At 37.6% G+C, this 24283-nt stretch overlaps 1 protein-coding gene across 3 annotated transcripts in view; it reads right to left on the bottom strand.

Moving 5' to 3' along the window:
- CFTR (CF transmembrane conductance regulator) overlaps positions 1-24283 on the bottom strand; it is a 187469-nt gene that overhangs the window by 9519 nt on the left and 153667 nt on the right. For all 3 annotated transcript variants that reach the window (NM_001048009.1, XM_045041230.1, XR_006587667.1), the window contains 2 exon segments: positions 4141-4230; positions 16054-16209. In NM_001048009.1, the coding sequence (NP_001041474.1) occupies positions 4141-4230; positions 16054-16209 (246 nt within the window).

Below are 24283 nucleotides of genomic sequence, written 5' to 3'. Positions count from 1 at the left end.
CAGGCAGTTGTAAAAATAGACCCTCTCAACTCCTTTAGACACTTTTTTTTTTTGCTACTCTGAAGGTTTTTCAGGACACTGTTTCTGCTATTTAGCCTGCTCTTTAAATTTTTTTTAAGTTTGTTTATGTACTTATTTATTTATTGAGAGAGAGAGAGAGAGAGAGAATCCCAAGCAGGCTCTGTACTGTCAGCACAGCGTCTGATGCAGGGCTCAAACTCATGAACCAGAAGATCATGACCTGAGCCAAAAAGAAGAGTCAGACGCTTAACTACCTGAACCACCCAAGAGCCCCTAGTTTTCTCTTTAAAATAATTTACCTGACTATCAATGTGTTAGGAAGGGACCTATTTTATAAGTTATCTACCAAACAAACAATTACCAAAGATCCTTCATCTAAAACCAACAGATGTGTTGCTTAGACCATAGATAACTAAGAAAGCTTGTTGCGGTAAAAGCATGTGAACCAGAAGTCAAAGGATGGAGCTGTTCTAGCATCTACCAAGCCCCTCAGACTTCTCAAGGCTCAGGGTGCTCATTGTTAATGGCAACACCTGTTGCCATTGTACTAATGGCAAACTAATCACAAAGCTATCTTCATGATAGATCACACGTGAATCATTTGTTTATCCACTTAAACAAATGAGTCAAATCATTCATTCAAAAAATGAATGAAGTCATTTATTCATTCAATCAACCAATATTTATTGACCACCATCCACATTGCAACACTACTGTAAGCACTAGAAACACTGCAGTGAATGGGACAACATCCCTGCCCTCAAGGGACTTACAATCTGATGGGGGTCATGAGCAAGTTAAGAGGTAAGTCTGTCCCATGTAAAGAATGCTATGAAAGGCCTGGAGGTATAGGAGGTGTGGACCATCACAGCAGGTTTCTGGAAGAAGTGATATGCAAGAAGAGACCAAATGATGAGTGGGAGCAGGAAGTAAAGGGCTGGCAGGGTTTCCCAGATACAGAGAACAGCATGAGAAAAAGCCTCTGGAGAACAGAAAGCACATGGGCTTTAGAGGAACTGGATCATGGTAAACAGGGGGAGGCTGGGGCATGGGTTTAGACAGGCAAGCCAAGATGGAAGCATGAAGGACCTTGGAAGCCACCTTAAGCAGTGTGGACTTGGTCTAAAGGACCAGTAAAGAGCCATAGAAAGGAGAGAAACAAGTGATTGGGTACATGGTTAAGAAGGATTACCAGAGCTCCAAAGAGCAGAATGAATTATAGGAAGTCAATGAGAGGGAAACCACCTAGGAGCCTAAGCAGCCACATGAGAGTTAGTAGTGGTGTCAGATGGGGATGGAAACATTGTAGATATTGGCAGGAGACAGCATTAACAGGACGTGATAGAGTGGAGACAGGTGAAGAAATCAGTAGTCAAGAATAAATTCCAGGTCTTGGCTTTGGGCAACTAGAGGGTGCTTATGCCATTTGCTGGAATTAGGAACACAGGACAGTTGTATGCATAGGGGAGATAAAGTAACTATAGAAACAAGGTGCTTCTCCATGCTGAGATGTCAGGTAGGGAGCTGACAGGCAGATTTGGGAGTCATCAGTATAGAGGTATTAGTTAGAGCCAAGAGGTTGCATCAAATTTCCAAGGAAGAATAAGTACAATAGGACAAAATTAGGATTCTGTCAAACATCAACATTTAAGAGATGGCTAGGTGAAGATCAAATGGGAATAGGATCATAATAGCTAACAGTCACTTAATGCCCATTATTTGTCAGGCACTACGCTTGCCAATTATATGAAAGCCTGAAAAGTTACAAGAACTCTACCAATTTACTGAGCCACAATGTTAGGCATCCGGTTTTTTTTTCCCCCTTGGGATTCAGTCTCTTGAAATTTTCTTTGGTCTACATAGCTGATAAAGTCAGTGCTCCTGGGGGAGAAGTTATCTGGCCCTAAGTCATTTGGGGATGGGGGAATTACACCATCTCAGTTCTAGGTCTTAAATAGAAATTCTCTTTCCTTCCTTTGGACTTGCTTTAAATTCATCCGTAGAACAATGAGGCTCAGCATGTCAAGATGAAGGTGTGGGCCTAGGGCACAAAGGCAAAGGAAGCCGTTTGTGCTAGCTTTCCTTCTAAGTCTTAGAACTAGTAACGAGGCACGATCATCATGGCTTCACAAAATCTAATCCAGATCAGCTCTAGAATAAAGTTTCACACTGGAGTATGGGGCCAAATGCAAGGTAGGAATAAAGTGTATCTTGGCCTGGTGTTGTCATTGTGTGTACTTCTGATTTTTATCTGGAGGAAAGGGGAATTATGAAGGAGGCACTGTTGAGATAAGATTCAGGTGTTTGGCTATCAGTTCATTTCCCTCTATTGACACAAGTCATATCAAGGTCACAGACAGGACTAGATGAGACGCCATTTGTCCTGGTTTGCCCCAGACAATACTGGTTTATGTCTTTTTGTTCTACTATCCTGTCAAGTTTAGAAACTGACACACCCCAAAATGTTCCTGTTTGAATAAATTATATGATAAACCACTTGGGACAAAAGCCTAGGACTTGTAATGTTTAAACTAATGCTTTTCTACTATCTGCTTCTGTGGGCTGTTGTGCATTTGTATGCCATCTGTAGGCCTCCTCAACAGAAAGTTATCATTACTACTCAAAGCACATGATATGAATGCCACCATCTCCATCACCATCTCCATTTATGAATAGCAAAGTATTTTTTTGAAGCAGTAGAAGAGAGCTAAACACGAGCTCATCAAGTGAAAATCTAGACAGGTAAAATTTCTGTGTTATACTGGTATTTAAAATGTTAGGCATGTCTTTTAAAATTTCATATTATTTTTAAGACCTTGATTTCCTGTAAATTTTATTGTGACTTGGCAGTAGTTACAGATTTTATAAAGTCTAACATCTTCCCTAGTTTCTTTCCCACCACACTGTGTTCCTATAGTTCATTCTCTGAAGTCACATCAAAGCTCCTAAAATGTGTCACTTGCAATTTAGTTAATGTTTTCTTTAAAACCCTTGTTTGGTGGGTAATAAGGAAACTTTGATAATAAAAATAGTTAATCTAAGTGTATTTTATGAGGGGCATATGAAGGTTGGGCACCCAGTGGGTGACTGTTTAACACTTACAAGCATGTCAATGCTCCTGGCAACATCTACTCTGAAGGGAGGCACAAAAGGGAGGAACATTTGGAGTTAACAGAATTGGGCTACAATAAAGACCAAAACTATGGGAAAATAGTGGAATAAAGTTGTTCTCTAAGAAGACCTTTGAATCTCAATGTTCTTAGGCCCCGTAATTGCAGTCTGCCACCAATCAGGGCTTTGGACGTAAACCTCAAATTTAATGAAATAGAACAGTTTATGTTCCCTTTTTCTTTCACATAATGCCTCTGTGTCCAAGAATGGTTAAGGAAATCAAGAATTTCACTCCCTGTACCCTAAATTCTTCCATATGGTGCCTTTAACTATAATGAACCACCTATTGGGTAAATACGGGGTATTATTTAGGAATTTTTATTCCATTTTAATCCATATATTTCCTATGTGGTCCTATTGACCTCAAGAGATGGAGCAAGCCACATCTAGGTCATGTGACTTTTTGCCTGGAAAGGCTCACAGCCACATCCCATGAAGGCAACTGATTCCTGATGATTTCTAGAGAAGACGGTGGCCATTTGCAGGTGCTCCAGAAAGACCATCACCTCTCTGTGCTAAACCCAAGCTTCCTAGAGAAGTTTATCATGTCAAAAACCAAAGCCTCTCCTTGTGCTGGGAATGCTTTCAGAACCCAGACAGAAAGTGGATGAGAAAGTGTAGAGAGAGGACACTCTGAATCACAACTAATCCTGGTGCCCTATAAGGTGACTGGGTCTCTCCCAGTTTCTGTCTCATTGATATACACTGGTAGTGAAGAAGGCCAAGGGAATACTACCTCTGGGGCCTGTGACTTGGGAGACTCGCCACAGAGGAAGGGGTAGGTCTAGTCCAAGGTACTTGGGGCCCCAGGTATGTTAGTGTTTTCCACTTTAAAGTTATACATGCACATACATGCATAAAGGTAAGTGTGTAAAACTATTTCAGCTATGACAACCACTCTTGTATATAAGCTACCTTTTTCAAAATTATTTCAGTTAGCATCCTTACCTCATCGGCAACTTTCCATATTTCTTGATCATTCCACTGTCCATAGGGATCCAAGTTTTTTCTAAATGTCCCAGAAAATATAAATACTTTCTATAGCAATAAAGAGAAAAAAGAGGAAAGTATGAGTAACCTAAATATCTTTTCATGTTTCCATTATTTTAATGCAAAATACTTCAAGCAGAAAAAAATACTTTAAAATAACAATAAATGTCCATGTACTTACCATCCAGTTTTCTTAAATTTTAAGGTTTTATCATAGTTGCTTTGCATCTTCTTTACAGACATAAAGCATTACAGCTACGTTAGAAGCCCCTTGTGAACACTTATCTAATCCCAATATCCTTAGGTTAAAGAAATTGAGACCATTGAAAGTTGTGGGAAATTAAAACTGTGTTTTATCACAGCACTTTTCCTTATCATGAGCAAATATAAAATTGAGCAGTTAAAAAATTATGCTTATGAGTTATAAATAACTTGTTAGAACAAATTCCTATTTTGTTCATGTATTTTCCTTGGATTCCTTGGGTAAGCCTAGCTTCCTAAAGGGTTTGGAGAGTGTATGAATTTACAGACACTTAAACACACATGTCCACCTGGCCTATAAACCAAGGCACACTTTACTTGTGCGAACAGAAGAAAGCCACCACTTACACATCAGTGAAAAAAGTGGAAATCAAATACTTGTTTAACTGAATGCACATAAGGGATGAGGTGGATCCCGCTGAGATGACAATATGCCAATCTAATTCCTTGCAAGGAGTGTTGCACAACTATCACTCTGAGACACTCTCCTGCCAAGTCAATGTCCACTTGGGTCAGCCTGTGTGGCTAGAAAAAGTGTTTTAAAAAGAAAACCGCTGTCCCACTGAGAAGTGCTGATGCAGCAGTACTGCTATTATTTCGTCCTCTCTGGGCATATGGGTGAACTGAAAAATACTCTTGATGTTAACATTCAGAATAATTTTTTTTTCTTTGCCCTTTTTCTTTGGCCTTTGGTTAACATCCAGTAAAGAGAATTAAGAACTAAATGTTCTGAAGTCTGAGTTTTCACAAATTGCCTTACACTGAGAAAGAAAGTTCGGTGACCCTCTGACCTACAAGGAACTGGACAAGACAGGTGGGCTCCAGATTTATGGCATCTATGCCTCTTGGCAGAACGAGAATATTCCCACTGTGGCAGCCAAGTTCAAAGAGGATCACATTAGAGACCTCACTCCCCAGGTCACCATTTATAGCTTAAAGAACTAAGTTGTACCAAATATCTCAGGAACCTTCTGATGAGAGCAACAAGAAGACTTGTGCTGGTATTTCTTAACCTGCATCAAAATCATCTTCCTTAGGGGCATTTATAATGCTTTGCACAAGTGACTACAAGGCGTGAATATATGACTCATAAGATCCTAAGATATGATAGATAGATTTGTGCACCTTTCTACAAGACTTCCAGTAAAGGAAAGTCATGCCCAAATAAGCTAAGGAAAAACAGACAAAGAGTATTATCAGGGAATTCTGATAAACTAAGAATTAAACAAGAATTGGCTCTGAAAATTCAAGTCAATTCATTATTTAAGCAATTGGGTTGATTTAGTACCTAAAGTTCAAAGGCTTACCAAGGAAATTTTGCTATTCACTGTTTCTTTACATTTTTTTCTTTTAATATTGTGGTTCTTTATACAAAAGGTTTCTAGCATTATTGAGAAAGACAGGAGATAGCAACTATGGGGGTTTACCAAATATCAGACCACGTATCACACACTTTGGAGAAGTTATCTCCACTGGGAACCAAAAAGCTAGAACACAGAGCTTCATTTTATGGCAGGTTTACCATATGCCAGGTAAGGATCCATATAAGCATTATCTCTTTTCATCTTCAAATCAGCCTAATGTAATAAATCCTATTATTTCACATGAAGAAATCACAGCTGGGAGAAGTTAAGTGACTTGTCCAACATCATTTAGCTGGATTCAAACCCAAGTGTGTTTGTTTCCAAATCTGTTTCTTATCACTACAGCAAAATGTCTCAAGTTCTATGCCAACCAGTTTTTATTCCTGATCTGGAGCTCTGGAATTATTAAGGTTGGGCAGAAGCAGCCCAATGGGTCTATAAAGAGCTGATCAGTGTCAGCAGCATAGTCTTTGTTTAAGTACTGCTAGCCATCCCCTGGCCAGAGGCTCAGTTCCTGAACTGTGAATGGAGAGGTTTGCTTCCTCTTCCTAGGCAGGGCCTGGGTTGAAGCAATTTACATGGGCTACAGTGTCTTTGTAACCTTCAAGGATATTTACACAGCCAGTGGAACAGGACAATAGGAAAATTTTACCTTGGCCAAATGGAATAATGTCATTATTCTGGAGGACTATGGGTGGAGGCCGAAGGTATCATAACAACAAAGCAGACACAGAAGTTATCAAAGGCAATGTGGCTTGCAAAGACGCTGTAACAGTGTAGCTCTGGCACAGGAAGTGTACCTACGAACAGGAATCCAAGCTCTTTCAGCCTCAGTGTTCTCACTATAAAATGGGGAAATGCCACCTTTCCTCTCAAACCTATTCTACCTATAGGCTTTCCCATTTTGATAAATGTACAGCAACTTCACTTCCTCAGTCTAGAAACTTTGGAGTCACCCATGACTTATCTTTCTCCCTGATCCTCCCAAAAGGAATCAATCATCAGTCCTGTGGATTTCCCGCCAAATATATCTCAAATCCAGTTATTTCTCCAGCCCTCCTGCCACTATATAGTTCAAAACACCTATCTCTCTCTGGAACACTGTAAGAACCTCCTAATTGATTTCTTTCTTCTCACTCTTGCTTCCCTCCCGGTCTACTTTTATTTAGCAACCAAAACAATCACTACACATATAAATTGGATTATGTCATTAACCTTTTAAAAAACCTTTGGCTTTCTGTTACATTCAAGGCAAAATGTAAAATTCTTAAGATGGCCTACAGACCCTACATGACTTAGCCCCTTCTACTTCTTTGGGATCATTTAGTGCCCTGCTCTACCTCCTTCCTTTTTCATCCCAGCTACATGGCTTTATTTCACTTCCCCAGTTTCTTCACACATTCTTTCTTCCTGCCTAAGAATCTCATACATTCTTTCCATGGCCAACTACATTCTTCAGGCCTCAAATTAAATGCCACTTCCTCAAAGCTATCTATCTTGATCCTCAAAGCCAAATAAGGTACCCAAAATATGATACAGAATACATGTATTTTACTTCCATAGCTTGTAGTGAATTACATATGCATTTGTGAACTTTGCTTTTTTAAAAAAATTTTTTAATGTTTATTTATTTTTGAGAGACAGAGAGACACAGAGCGTGAATGGGGGAGGGGGAGGGAGAGAGAGGGAGACACAGAATCTGAAGCAGGGTCCAGGCTCTGAGCTGTCAGCACAGAGCCCAATGCAGGGCTCGAACCCATGAGCTGTGAGATCATGACTTGAGCTGAAGTTGGATGCTCAACTGACTGAGCCACTCAGACACCTCGAGCTTTTGCTTTTAATGAGCACTTCTTCTCCTATACCATAAATTTACTGTGTATCCTAGCAAACAGGCATTATATCTAGCATGTGCTCAATAAATGCTGCCTGAATGAATAAATGGGCTGATATGGGAATAAAAAGTAAAAAAATATAAAAACATTGCTCAACATATTATTTTTCTTCATTTCAGAAGAAGAGTTACTACCACCTATACTCGTTAAAGTAATAATACTAACTACCCATTAAAACTTTGGTCTTTCCATATAATTGCTTGAGAAATTGTATGCCTAACTTTTTCTCATAATAGCTTAATAGTTTATATTAATACTTATCAAGCATATAGCAATATGCGACATATTAATTTTATTTAAAATAGATATATGTTCAAAATTGTGAAGGAAGAAAACTGTGGAAATTGGAAAAATGTGGAAAGCCAAAGTCTTAGATGTAGGGATCTGATACTACTCTGAAATTCTGTAGGTCTTTTGTTTATAGTTTATTGTCTAGCATTCAAGTAATGCTTTAATTTTAATTAAAAAAAATCAACTGAATAGACTGGTTCAGTTAGAATTAAATTTCATACAATTCACTAAACATTTAATTCCTGTCTTATAAATAGTATCTCTTCCTCTGCTGGTCAGGGGCACCAGCAGGTGTCTTAGTTCTGTTTTCTAAACTGTTTGAAGTTTCCACAAAGGCATATCTAAAGCTGAGAGGTCCTTGGAGGTCACTTATGTCCTCTTCCCTGGTTTACAAATGAAACAGCCAAGGCCCTGAGAAGTGATGTGGCGTGGCCAAGGTGACACAGATGTATTTATAGCAAAAAATAGACCTGAAACCAAAAATCACAATGATCCTCTCTTTTAAGAAACTGTTCACCAATAGGAAAATGAGGATGTGCAAATATTTGATATTTATTTAATGTCAGGTATGTATGGCATAAAGACCAATTCCTGGGACTCAAGGAAGAATAAAGAGAGAACCATTGTTCACGAGATGACTAATCTCTTTCCTGAAGCTGATTCCTCAACTCCTCAACTCAGTGCAGACAGCTGAGCCTACGTGGGGTGCTCAGAGCTGGTCACATATCACTGCAGCAGGCAGTATGATTCAATCTTGGATATCAATGAAAAACAAAAGGGCAGTTTGACTTTCACGGCTATTGAATATAGCATAAATTAAATAAGCAGGAGGAATGACTCCTTATCCTGTTTATGTATACAGTGCTGTTTTGTTTTGGCCAGAAGGGAAATATATATATATAGCCAAAAATAATATACATATATATATATATTTATGGCCAAAACAAAACAGCACTGTGTATATATATGTTTATATATACATATAACATCTATACGTATATAATTTTATTAAAATGTGGCTCCAATGCTTCTAAGCATCACAGTGGCTGTGATCTTACCTTCTAGAAATGCCTGCAAGATTGTATTATAAGTTGAATCTGTACAATACAAATCCATCCAACTTGAACAAATCAAGATTCTAAGGTTGTATTATAGAATGTCTAAAAATAAATGTTGTTTGGCTTTTAAGAATATCTATTAATGAGAACAAGGTGAATGAAGTATTTACTAGTCAAAAATGCCCAAGATTGGGGCGCCTGGGTGGCGCAGTCGGTTAAGCGTCCGACTTCAGCCAGGTCACGATCTCGCGGTCCGTGAGTTCGAGCCCCGCGTCGGGCTCTGGGCTGATGGCTCAGAGCCTGGAGCCTGTTTCCGATTCTGTGTCTCCCTCTCTCTCTCTGCCCCTCCCCCGTTCATGCTCTGTCTCTCTCTGTCCCAAAAATAAATAAATGTTGAAAAAAAAATTAAAAAAAAATGCCCAAGATTTACAATAGAGAATAATTTTATAATGTTAATGTACATATCATTTATTTATATGTAAATGACTGCATGTAAGATGTTCAAATATTTGTTTCCTGTAAAGTCATTTCATGTTTCACAACCTTTTATACTACAACTTTCCAGTATACACTTTTTTTAGAGACAGAATTTTAAAAAATGATTTCCAGGTCTGACAAAATAGTAAAATTTCAAATTTTTAAGCTCAGAAACAGTAAAGTTGTGTTGTACTAATATCCATACTAGTTAATTTTCTCTTCTTTTTCTTTTTTAAAAAAACTTTATGTCTATTTATTTTTTTGGGGGGGGGGAGAGAGAGAGAGAGAGAGCCAGCCTGAGTGGGGGAAGGGCAGAGAGAGGGAGACATAGAAACCAAAGCAGGCTCCAGGCTCTGAGCTGTCAGCACAGAGCCCGATGCAGGGATTGAACCCACTAACTGTGAGATCATGACCTGAGCTGAAGTTAGGCACTTAACTGAGTCACCCAGGCACCCCTTTTTCTTTTTTTCTAAGCAAACTTTACCCCCAAGATGGGCTCAAACTCAGGACCCTAAGATCAAGAGTCATATGCTCCACCTACTGAGCCATCCAGGCACCCCTTCTCTTCTCCCTTGAATTCAGCACTTCACCCCCACTGTCTCTTCACCACAGTCGGGGCTCTTACCACATCACAGTTGGAGAGTTTCTCAGCCCATCTCCCTGCCTCCCATGCTGCCTCCTGGAAGTCCGTTCTCCACATGCTGCCAGCAGCAGCGTACCCTTCTGCCAACCCTTACCATTCTCTTCAATGCGTTCCTTACTGGGCCATTTCAGTACTTACCAAATCTTTCCCTCCTCCCTCTAATACTGCCTAACACATGACCTCCCCTGCCCTTTATGACCCAACTCTTTCTAGTCCTCTTCTTTGTGTTTGTTCATAATATCCTTATCTGTCTGGGATCCTGGAATATCCTTTCCATAATTCCCCATCCCTAACCTTTCTAAAACCCTAAAATGAGTGTATGGCCCATTATGACCCATCTTAATTATTACTGCTCTGGGAAACTGCCCATACTCATTTATTCATTCCTAGAGCATATTTCTAATCTAATATAAAAATGAAGGAGACATGATCCCTGTCCTCAAGGAACTGTAAATAATAATTACCATTGTCACAACACAGTGTATTGCACTTACTATGTGCCAGGGTGTAGTCTCAATACTTGTTACTTTACTCATTTTATATTCATGAAAACCTAATGAATATAGGTAGGTAGGTAATAACCTAAAACTATATTCATTTTATAGACAAGGAAACTAAAGCTCAGAGAAATCAAATAACTTGCCTAAGCTTACAATAGCTAGTAAAATTCAGATACTGACAGAACCACAGTCTCTTGTAAAATAAGCCAAGAATTTGGTGATTCTGCACAAGACAATGTATATTAAGTGCCTAACATGTAAGCTATTGTATATGCTATATAAGAGACAGAAAAATCTTTAAGGAAAAAAATCTATGTTTTATTCACCATTTCTATTATATTATTTTTGCTTATCTTCTTTGATTGTTGATGGGTATTTTTAGTTTAGTGTTTTTCAGAGAGAGAGAGAGAGAGAGAGAGAGAGAGAGCAGGAGAGAGGCAGAGAGAGAGAGAGAGAGAAAGAGAATCCCAAGCAGGCTCTGTGCTGTCAGTTTCACAAACAATGAGATCATGACCTGAGCCAAAATCAAGAGTTGGACACTCAACTGACTGAGCCACTCAGGTGCCCTGGTTGTTGATGATTTTGTGTTTAAATCTTGCTTCCTTAACTAGAATGTATACACAGTATTTATAATACTAAGTGGAAATTAAGCAAATACACAGATAATTCTAACACAAGACAATGGAAAGTGCCAGGAGAGACTTATAAACAAAGTCCTAGATCCCATATGGGTTTAAGAGGTGGGGATGGAGAGCTGGGGTTTGAGTCACGGTTATGGGGGAAGGCGGGGGGGTCAGAAAAGGCCATTTGACAGATTTGCATTTGAGAGGCCAACATAACTATGGTGAAGGAAGACCGTCTCAGACAGAGGAAGTGCATAAACAGATGAAATGAGAGAAAAGTAAGGTATCTTTCATGGAACAGTAAGTCCAGTTTGTCTGAAACTGAGACGTGCCCAGGTGTGAAGAGTGGTGGATGTGACCGGAAAGGTTGGGTCAGGACCTAACCTGTAAAGTCATTTCATGTTTCACAACCTTTTATACTACAACTTTCCAGTTGTAGTATACTACAGTTGTAGTTTATACTACAACTTTCCAGGTCCAGGGACCTAAACCACGGATGTAAGAATCTGGACCTTATTCAGTGGAGAAGGAGTGGCCTAGTAGGTTTTTGGTTTGGTGAATCACAAAACTGGAACATTGCACTTAAAAGGTTAATTTGTGGAATGGGAGAAGATATTTGCAAATGGCATATCAGATAAAGGGTTAGTATCCAAAATCTATAAAGAACTGATCAAACTCAACACCCAAAAAACCAATAATCCAGTGAAGAAATGGGCAAAAGACATGAAGAGACACTTCTCCAAAGAAGACATCCAGATGGCCAACACATGAAAAAATGCTCAACATCACTCATCATCAGGGAAATACAAATCAAAATCACAATGAGATACCACCTCACACCTGTCAGAATGGCTAACGTTAACAACTCAGGCAACAACAGATGTTGGCGAGGGTGCAGAGAAAGAGGATCTCTTTTGCACTGCTGGTGGGAATGCACACTGGTGCAGCCCCTCCGGAAAACAGTACAGAGGTTCCTCAAAAAATTAAAACTAGAACTACCCTTTATCCAAAGGATACAGGTATGCTGTTTTGAAGGGACATATGCACCCCAATGTTTATAGCAGTGCTATCAACAATAGCCAAAGTATGGAAAGAGCCCAAATGTCTATCAATGGATGAATGGATAAAGAAGATGTGGTATATATATATAATGGAGTATTACTCAGCAATCAAAAAGAATGAAATCTTGCCATTTGCAGCTACGTGGATGGAACTAGAAGGTATAATGCTAAGCAAAATTAGAGAAAGACATATATCATATGACTTCACTCATACGAGGACTTTAAGACACAGAATAGATGAGCACAAGGGAAGGGAAGCAAAAATAATATAAAAACAGGGAGGGGGACAGAACATAAGAGACTCTTAAATATGGAGAACAAACAGAGGGTTACTAGAGGGGTCCTGGGAGGCGGTACGGGCTAAATGGGTAAGGGGCATTAAGGAATCTACTCCTGAAATCATTGTTGCACTATATGCTAACTAACTTGGATATAAATTTTTAAAATAAAATTAAAAAATAATAAAATAAAATAAAAGGTTACTTTGTGTGCAACATAAAATGGACAGACACAAAGAAGAGAAGAGGAGGAGAAATAAGGAAGGATACAATGACATGGTGGAAGCAGCAATAACAGGGCTTACAACTGTATTCACTCTCATAATTACCCACAGCACTCCCTGAACAAGCCTACCTTGACTCATAACTATATTTAATTAACTTTCTTTGGTTTATTAGTTTGGTTTCTTCTTTTGATCTGACTTATGGCAACGAGTTCAGTTTTGAGCTTCTCACTGAAAGCTCATAGGTGGGATTGGGACCTCAATACTTTTCACATAACTGTAGAATTTATAGTATATAGAATGATATTATGCTATAATTTAAGCATATGGGAATTTCACAACTAATTATTAAATTGTTAATTATTATTAAACTGAATGAGAACTGCTGCTGCACTCCCAATTTCATTGCTCAGATCTACAGATACATGTTTTGGCCCTATCTGATATCCTTCACAGCAAAAGATGTTCCATGGTGGAAGTCATGTGCGCATGGATTATTTTCAGGTTATGTGGTCTTGCAAGTATAGCCCTAATTATTTGCTCAGAAGAGCTTGCAGTCTTTCAAAGTTGTAACGGAAGCTTGCAAATACATTAAAAATTATTTTTTTCTGTCTTTCAAGAATAAAGTACTTAGCAAAGTTCCAGGCTGATAAACAATTTCAAGTCTTAGTGTTCGGTTTGTCTAAGGCAATGGGGCTCTGACTATAGGCCTCAATGCTTCCTCTCCATGTCCCCAGAACTCACAGGTAAAATGAAACAAAGAATGATCCACCTTGAAATGTACACAGTACCCTTTTCTCTAGGCTGGTGCCATTTCAAAGATTGCTTTCTAGCTATAGGAGAGAATGCACACATATGCGCACACATGTGTACACACACATGCACACACACACAAACACAGAGCAAGAACTTGCCCAAACTAATGACATCTTGTGATTCCATAGCTGATGTCTCGGGATTACTATGATGGGGACAAAAGGTTTTTGTTCAAAGGTCCTGTTTCATGTGACTAAAAACAAGTGACTGACCCAGAGAGATCTGATGTCTCCATGACAGAAATGCTCTTGCAAGGTCAGAAATATGGAATGAAGAAAAGTAGAAAGGCAAACAAAACCAGTTCTTCTCAGATTTTATTTTAGGTTTATTTATTTATTTTGAGAGAGAGAGAGGATGTGAATGGGGGAGGTGAACAGAAAGAAGGATAAAGAGAGTATCTGAAGCAGGCTCTGTGCCATCAGCGCAGAGCCCGATGAAGGGCTAGAATCCACGAAACCTTGAGACCATGACCTGAGCCAAAATCAAGAGTCAGACACTTAATGACTGAGCCATCCAGGCACCCCAACAGCTCTTCTTGGATTTTTAATCACTTCTTCCTTCCTTCTTTCTTTTTAAAGATCAAATTGTAGGTAAAGAAGAAAAAATTACTTAATTTGAACTTCTAAAGCAAAGTTAGGAAAATAAAAGCATCTTCTAGTTTGGATATTAAAAAGGTGTGAGGAGTTTGCCCTCTCTTTCTTGGGCACTCAATATTCTCAAGATGTCACTGTAGAAAAAATAGTACATTTTTCTACAGATATCCCTGTGATACTAGCAGACAGTCCCAGAAACCAGGGTTATAATCTAATGAGATGCACCTACATTAACATGATCACACATTTTTGAAGGCGGATCCCAAAGTATTTTTTGTTCAGTTTATATTATTTTATGAAGCTTGAAGCCATAGAAGAGGGAAAATGAAAAAAGGCAGGTTTGAAAGATTTACTTTAGCAGAAAGGCAAGATAAAGAATTTTCATAACTCTGGTTCACATGGTTTCCCTCCAGGTTTCGCATATTTAGGTTCCTAAACAGAACATATATATATTTTTTAAAAAATCTATCAAAATGGCAGATAAACTAAAGGATTCCACTGGAATTAATTTTTAGAGTCAATTTGTATGAATAAGAATGACAGCAAAACAAAAGCTTCACTACTGCAATTAAAAATGGGACCAGGAGACTCAGAGTCAAATGAACGGCAACGCTTCTTGGACAACCAGATTCTATCCTGTGTTCTTCAACATCGCTCTCTTGCCTAAGGTTATCACCTCGGGATGCTCATATTCCCAGTGTTTATCTTTAGGCCATCTGACAATCTTTTTTTTTTTTTTTTTTTTTTGGTCTGAAAAAACAATATTGCTTTTGAAAGTTCCACCAGGAATCAGCTTCTGGCAATATGGCAAAGTCTAGACAAATTAAAAACATCAGTCTAGCAGTTACAATATTTAGTGCCTCATTAGTTGAGAAAAGCAAATGTTCCACTGAGGTAATCCATCAAGATTACCTCAAGCTTTTTTCTCAGGCTAGATTTATAGTCAATCCACCTGGAGATGGTCCTGGTATTTTAATTTTGTGTTAAAAGTAGACAATCGTTAGAATGTGCTAGTAGAATGGATTTATACTATTAGGACAAAAGGAGCAATGTGGTAACTAAAGCAGTGAATAATGCCCACAGAAAAGAAGGCAAATGCCAGTAGAAATGCAACACATGCCTTTCAGATTCTGCTTCAGTAAAGACATTCCTTGGTTTCCACTGAGATCATTTTAAACTAGAATGGCTGCTATTTCTCTCATATGTAAGAAATCCTCTTGTACAATGACACGGATAGAATGCAACCAAGTCAGTGAAGCCAGGGATCCTTTGTGGCCTAAATCAAAGAGTGACATTTAAAAAAAAAATAGCTACAGATTAATCTGACATGGTTCATTTTATCCAAAGAACAAAAACCAATCACTACACTTTCTATTTTAAATTCCACTCCTTGCTGCTTCCAAGTGCTTCTTCCTCCAGCAGCAGCATAATTTATATCTTGAAAAGCATTTCTCAGCCTGCTGTGATGGCTAACTTGGAGCTCAGACCACTGAAGGAGGGGGAAAAAGCTGATTAAAGCGAAGTCCCAGGCTCCCACCATGGATTGCATCTTCTGGGAGACACTATCAAAACTATTAATAGTTCAATAACTATATGGCATAGAGTTCCAAACTTTCAAAGATGGTTTTCTTTTTCCCCATGAAAAGGTTACATTGCGGTAAAAAAAGACAGCAATAAATAAATATATTTTTACAAGAAAATGTGATTGTTTTGAGTTGAAGTGTCAAATAATGGTAAAAAAAATATCTATTTAGCCACTTTTCTTTCTTGACCAAGTCATTCTGACTTACCTGGGGGATCACCCCAAAGGCTTTCCTCCACTCTTGCAAAGGTATCGAATACCAAGACACACCATCTATTTGGATTTCTCCTTCAGTGTTCAGCAGTCTCAAAAGAGCCGATAACAAAGTACTCTTCCCTGATCCAGTTCTTCCCAAGAGGCCCACCTAGAAAACAAGAGGGATAGAATTACTCCTGTGACATACAGATACAATACCAGAAATGTTACCTGGTATTATGCTTCAATAAAAAATATCAGAACAGTTTTTTTTAACATTACCAGGGGAAGATTTCAACTTATTCATTCAAAGCTTTCTGTACACTCTCAGTTCTGACCAATATTGATCTTAGGCAGAGCAACCCTGGAGGAGAATATAGAAACTGGCCATATGGAATTGGACTCTTCATTCTGGACCTTTCATTTATCACTGACCTTTACTAATGGCAAAAAGGTGAAAAATCGCCCATTTTGCATCAAGGAAAACAAACATACAGTGTCCTAATGCATACCATTTCTAAGGATGGCCTTAAGCCAAAAGCAGGGACCTATATAGTTTGATCTAGTTCCTGAATGAATATGAGCTTGAAAATGAATGAATCTGAAATAGTTCTAACACGTAGATACTTCCCCTCATAAAGGAAGCACAAGTTTAGGCCTGACCATAAACAAGAATAAGTTCAGTGAGCTCTATGTTCCCAGAGAGGGCAGGCTGAACCTTGCCATTCAGTGCATAGGCACTTGGACAGCTGTCAGATTGCATTCTTACATCTATGCTGACTGGCAGGAAGAAAATCTGGAGAAGCAAAAAGGATATTAAGAAAACAACTATTCTTGTTACTAAAAGACTGTAAAAGCGTAAAACAGAAGTGAGAACTCCAGGCATTGCAAGGGGAGATCAGGTGCTTCAGGTAGCCCACAGGGACGTCAAGTCTGTGTTCCACGTGGGCTTAGATCCAGCACTTGGAAGAAGATGCTTTAAGTGGGATAGAACATTCCTGCAGTCATTAACTGAATACTGAATAACAGCCTGATATTTAGTAGCACTGAATAAATGTACACTTCTTTCCTTTTATTTGATTTCTCTTTCTATCATTTAACTTTTTTTATAGGACAGCTGAGCCAATGGTCTTTTACAGTAATGCTTTTTATACTATCTGTGGCAAAGAAAAGTTTTATTTGTATCTAGTCCATTGAAAATCAGTACTTTAAAAAAGAAAAGATAATAAAAATGAATTTCTACATGCTTACTCTCAATTCCTATACTTATCAGAGACCCCAAACAGCTTATAAACCAGAACCAGTTCATGGACCACAAAGAATACTTTAGAGTTTATAACAATCTGCAGTAATAACTTTCTGAATACTTATTAAGAATCTGGTAATAAACTAGGCATTTGGGATAAATTGGTAAACAATAATGACACCATGTCTTTTGTTCGTAAGAGCTCTGTAATGAGACTTTCACAAATGCTTGTTATCTGAGACAACTGAGAAAATAAGATAAACCACAATCTACACACAACACCCTTTTGAGGTTCTTCATACTGCTAATCAGAATCAGTAATATTTTACTTATTTTTTTCTTGGTTATTACTTGTGTTAACACCAAGAATTTAAGTTTAATAAGCACAGGGTGGTGGTCTGTGTTTCCATTGAATTCTCAGCGCCTTCCAATGTGATGGGTTCACATAAAATTCTCAATAAATACTTGTTTGGATTCACTGAGGGACAATCAGGTGGAAGGATGAATGAATGGATAAATAGACACATGGATTGGGTGGATGGATGGATGGATGGATGGATGGATGGATGGATGGAAAGAAGGGAGGAAGGAAGAGAGGAAAAGGAAGAAGGAGGGAGAGAAGACAGATGAATATACAAACTTATTTAGTTGATGTAACAAGAAAACAAGTTTAGTTAATTTTGGTGAATTACAAGATCAACTCTTCATTAAAAATCTGGTGAAATTTCATATGCACACCTCCATTTCTGAATCAGCCCATGCTTTACAAACATATTCATCATATGTTATGATTTTTGAAACACAACAGTAAAACTTTTATAAGCAATCTGAATATGCTTTGTATAGATGAGGTATAGGGGAAGGGAAGTTCAATAAGAGAAAGTGATTTACTTTAAAGTCATGTCACAAATTTAATCAGACAACAAAAAGAAATAAAAGGCATTCAGACTGGCAAGGGAGCAGTAAAAACTTCACTATTTGCAGATGACATGATAGTCTATATAGAAAACCCAAAAGACTCCACCAAAAAATTGCTAGATCTGACACACGAATTTAGTAAAGTCACAGGATACAAAATCAATGTACAGAAATCTGTTGCATTTCTATGCACCAATAGTGAAACACTAGAAAGAGAAATTAAGAAAATAATATCATTTACAATTGCACCCCAAATAATAAGATACTTAGGAGTAAACCTAACCAAAGAGGTGAAGGACCTCTACTCTGAAAAGTATCAAACACCGATGAGAGAAATTTAAGATGACACAAACAAATGGAAAGACATTCCATGCTCATGGGTTGGAAGAACAAATATTGTTAAAATGTCTATAGCACCCAAAGCAATCTACACATTTAATGCAATCCCTACCAAAATACCACCAGTCTTTTTCATGGAGTTAGAACAAACAATCCTAAAATTTGCATGAAACCACACACACACACACACACACCAAATAGCCAAAGCAACCTTGAAAAAGAAAAGCAAAGCTGGAGGCATCACGATTCTGGACTTCAAGTTATATTACAAAGCTGTAGTGATCAAAACAGTATGGTATTGGCACAAAAAGAGACACATAAATCAATGAAATGGAATAGGAAACCCAGAAGTAACCCACAACTATCTGGTCAGCTAATCTTCAACAAAGCAGGAAAGAATACCCAATGGTAAAAAAGACAGTCTCTTCAACAAATGGTGCTGGGAAAACTGGAAAGCAACATGCAAAAGAAAGAAACTGGACCACTTTCTTATACCATACACAAAAATAAATTCAAAATGGATGCAAGGCCTACATGTGAGACCTGAAACCATAAAATCCTATAAGAGAGCACAGGCAATAACCTCTTTGACATCGGCCATAGCAACTTTTTTCTAGATACGTTTCCAGGTGCAAAGGAAACAAAAGCAAAGATAAACTATTGGAATGACATCAACATAAAAAAACTTCTGAACAGTAGAGGAAATAATAAAACTAAAAGGCAACCTACAGGGCAGGAGAAGATATTTGTAAATGACATATCACATAAAGGGTTTGTATCTAAAATATCTAAAGAACTTTTAAAACTTAACATCCAAAAAATGAATAATCCCACTAAAAATAGGCAGAAGACATGAATAGACTTTTCTCCAAAGAAGATATCCAGATGGCCAACAGACACATGAAAAAATGTTCATTGCTCATCATCAGGGAAATACAAATCAAAACTACAATGAGATATCACCTCACACCTGTCAGAATGGCTAAAATCAGTAACACAAGAAACAACAGTTTTTGGTGACAGTGTGAAGAAAGGGGAACTGTCTTGCACTTGCACTGTGGTAAACTTTCCACTGTGGAAAACAGTATGGAGGTTCCTCAGAAAGTTAAAACTAGAGTTACCCTACAGTCCAGCTATCACACGACTAGGTATTTACCCAAGGAATACAAAAACGCTAGTTCAAAGGGATACATACACCCTGATGTTTATAGCAACATTATCAACAATAGCCAAATTATGGGAATAGCCCAAGTGTTCAACAACTGATGAATGGATAAGGAAGATGTGGTATAAGTATATACACACATAGATACAAACATGCATACATACATAATGGAATATGACTCAGCCATAAAAAAGAATGAAATCTTGTCATTTTCAATGACATGGATGGAGCTAGAGTATCATGCTAAGTAAACTAAGTCAGTCAGAGAAGGACAAATACCACATGATTTCACTCATATGTGGAATTTAAGAAACAAAATAAAATGAGCAAAGGGAAAAAAGAGAGAGGCAAACAGAAAGAAGAAAGAGGCAAACAAGAGAGAGGCAAACAAGAAACAGTCTTAACTATAGAGACAAACTGATGGTTACCAGAGAGGAGGTGGGTGGGGGATGGGAAAATAGGTGACAGTGATTAAGGAGTGTACTTGTGATGAGCACGGGGTGTTGTATGGATGTGATGAACCCCTATATTGTACCTCTGAAATTAACATTAAACTCTATGTTAGCTAATTGGAATTTAAATAAAAACTTTAAAAAAATAAATAGAAAAATAAAAATAGGGTGATATCACAATTTTTTTACAAAAAGTACCTTGAGGTCCAGAACCCCATATGATTAGTCAAGGTTCTAATAACTGAGATAAATGACCATGTTCTCTTTCAAACAGCACATATCGAAATTTTTAGAAAACTCAGTTTTTATGTCGGTATAGGAGTAAATTGAGAGGCAATGTGTAAATCTTATGTTTAGCTTTAAAGTTTTTAGCTTTTCTCTGCTTCTTCTGTATTATTGAATTGCCGATATTGCATTGTGTCTGACATGTTTTTAACTGCAAAGAATCTTATTGGCCCATACCTAACAAAGTCTTTTTGTTTATATAATTGGCACATAATAATTCCTTTCCGGGATTTGTTTTTCCAGGCTTCTCAGTGATCTGTTGAATAGGATCAGAGTACTTCCTGCAAATGAGATTTTAAGGTATATCCTAATTCCAAGTCAGTGACTTCTAGTAACTTCAGTGAACTTCCTTTCTGCGAATTTTGGATCAAGACAAATCAAAATATTACGTGGAGAGCTAAATAATGTTGAATTTGGTGCTAACTGTAACTTCGTTGCACCATGAATAAAACAATCTAAGTACATTCTTTTCAGAGTACCTGATTTACTAGTCTACTACTGCAATATATTGAAACCTGCTATAATTATTTTTCATCTCCTTGTGGTCTCCAGAAATCATGATACCAAACAAAATAAAATGTAGATCCACAAAGTGATAATAAGTGCACCTTTTATATGTTTACTATTAATAAAATATAATTCTTAATAAAATAAGTTCTTGAGAATATGCTCCTCATAACTCCAGGATAAACTACTAAATGATTCAGTTACTCAATACCAATTTTTATCAAGATGGAATGCCATATGTGTTTAAAAAATCAAATAGACATTTAAGTGTTAATGCTGCTATGATCTGAACCCTTGATACTGATTTAACTGCTTCTGGCATCGCAGTATTTTGAAGAGGCTACAAATAAAGAAGGCAGGTAAGCTCACCCAAAAGAATAGATCTTGAAGTACTATTAAATAGCTGTGTAACCAGGGGACTGTCCAGTACTGTGATAGACACAAAATAACATCTAAGGCATTTTGATAAGTCTACGTTTATCATGAAGGACGTGGCTCCAAATTAGAATCCCAGCCTGCATTTTGAGAAGAACAGAAAAGGAAAAAACAAAGAGTTTTTTCACTGGGGGAAGAGTTTTCTCATTTAATCTAGATATTAAAATTCAGGCAAAAAGTCAAAAGCTTTCAAGACAACAACTATTTGAGATTAAAAAGAAAAATAGTTTTAGGGGTGCCTGGGTGGCTCAGTCAGTTAAGCATCCAACTCCTGACTTTGGCCCAAGTCATGATCTCATGGTTGTGAGACAGTCCTGCATCAGGTTCTGTCTTGATGGTGTGGAGCCTGTTTGGGATTCTCTCTCTCCCTCTCTCTCTCTGCCTCTCCCCTGCTCGCTCTCTCTCTCCTCTCTCTCTCTCTCTCACTTTCTTATTCTTTCAAAATAAATAAACTTAAAAAAAAGAAAAATTGTTTGTTTTTTTAATCAAAGTAAAGGTTGTGAAATACCTGCTATATTTCTCACGCATTGAAAATAAAATTTAAAGTACAGGCTCTATGAAGTAAAGGCCTAAATTAAGAGCAAAGAAGATAATAGAACATCTCTTCCATAAAATAAATGTCATGGAAAAAGTGCTTTAATATGAAGACTGAATAACTTTTCTGCTTAAAATTTTGATTTTTGAAATATTTTCATCATGCTATGGACTTAATATTTGTGTTTCTCCCACATTTATATGTTGAAATCCTAACCTCCAATGTGAGGACTTTGGGAGGTGGTTAGGTCATGAGGGTGGAACCCTCATGAATGAGATTAATGCCCTTATAAAGAAACCCCAGGAATCTCCCTCACCCCTTCTACCATATGAGGTTACAATGACAAGACAGACATCTATGAGGAAGTGGGTTCTCACTAGACAATGAATTTTCCGGCACCATGATCTTGGACTTCCCAGACTCTAGAAGTGTGAGAAATAAACGTGTGTTGTTTATAAGCCACCCAGCCCAAGATATCTTGTAATAGAATCCCAAATGGACTCAGGCACACGATCTAACCAAGAATGCTGAATTCCATTAAAAATTAAACAAGAAATGCCCATTTAAGTCCTTTCCAATTTTTTTTCAAGAAGATGAATTAGACCACAGCTGATCTTGCAGAACTTTTGTATAGTCAAAATAGTATACTGAATTTGAGTCTTCTTAATTCAGCATGCAAGAAGTATGTTTGAGGCATCTTGTTATAGTTTGCAACATGCTGTTATAGGTCCTAAGGGCAAGGCAGTAGAAATAACAATCTTAAAGAGAGCTGCTCAGAATAACATTTTAAGAATCAGTTCCTACTTTAATCAATCATATGACCTAGAAGTAGGTATAAGCTATTCATTCATGCAAGCATTTAACATATTCTAAGCAAAGGGATTAAAAAATGAAAATCAGGACTTCTGGTTTCTGGTCCAAAATATAAGGAACTTGAATGTCATCACTCTGGCCTAAAAACAAGTAAAAAGCTAAGCAAACTGAAGAATCAAAAGCCTTCTTACATCTATTAGAGAGTGAAGACATACAACAAACTGTAGCCGTCATAAATGGACAGACAGACAGACAGACACAGAGAATCACAATTTACTAGAAAAGAAACCATGATCAGAAACCTCTGCAGAAACCAGAATCAGACTGAAAAACCCTAAGCTGTAACTAACAAATTACTGGAGGCTCAGTGTAGACAAGTCTGAGAGTAAAAAAGTCCAGAAGAGGACATTTGTAGAAGGGCCCCCAGATTTTGTGAGTATTAGCTCCAGGGGCCCAACCAGTTTTACCATCTCACAGTAAAAAATACAGAAAAATCCTTTGGTGCATCCAGCAGGACAAGGGGGAAAGCAACAATTTTGCAGTACTCCTGAGCATTAGAGAATTCTGTTCTTCACAAGCCCTCCCTCAAGAGAAACTATTTTACCAGAGTCTAACAACTGGGCTTTTTATTAGAACCCAACTGATCTAGGGAAGGAAAATACCCAACTCCAGGTCACACTAGCCATCCTGTGTCATGCAGTAAAAGAAGCACAGAGAGAAATTTACAGCACTAAGAGAAGAAATATCTAAAATCAATTATCTAAGTTTCTACCTTAGGAAACTAGGAAAAAAAGAGCAAATTAAGTTCAAAGGAAGCAGAAGAGAAATAATAAAAATTAGAGCAAAATCAACTAATTGAAAACAGGAAATCAGTAGAGAAAATCAATGAAAACTGGTACTTTGAAAAGATCAATAAAATTAATACGCTTCTAGCCAGGCTAACTAAGAAAATACGAGAGTTGACACCAATTACTAACATTACAATTGTAAGAGGGAACATCACTATATACCCCATGGTAAAATAATAAAGGAATACTATGAACAACTATATGACCACCAGTTTGATAATCTAGATGAAACAGACCAATTCCTTGAAAGATACAATCTTTGAAAACTTACACCAGAAGCAATGGACAATGTAAATAGGTACATATCTTTTAAAGAAATTGTATCAACAATTAACAACCTTCCAATTCAGAAATCTCCAAGCCCAGATAGATTCGTTGGTGAATTCAACCAAATATTTAAAGTAGAAATTCTACCAATCCTCTACAGTTTCTTCCAGGAGATAGAAGCAGAGGGAATACTTCTAACTATTCTACCAGGCCAACATTAAAATTTACCAAAACCATCAAAGACATTAAATATCAACATTTCTCATGTACATAGAACCAAAAATTCTCAACAAAATATTATAAATCAAATCAAACAACCTGTAAAGAGATTAGACACCACGACCAAGTAGGATTTATTCTAGATATACAAGGTTGGTTCAAAATTCAAAAATTAATTAATATAATCCATCATACCAATGGGCTAAGAAAAATC

Source organism: Felis catus, chromosome A2 (genome assembly GCF_018350175.1).
Source record: "Felis catus isolate Fca126 chromosome A2, F.catus_Fca126_mat1.0, whole genome shotgun sequence".
NCBI classification, from domain to species: Eukaryota; Metazoa; Chordata; class Mammalia; order Carnivora; family Felidae; genus Felis; species Felis catus.
Note: the sequence above shows the minus strand (reverse complement) of the source record. Positions and strands in the feature narration are given on the sequence as shown.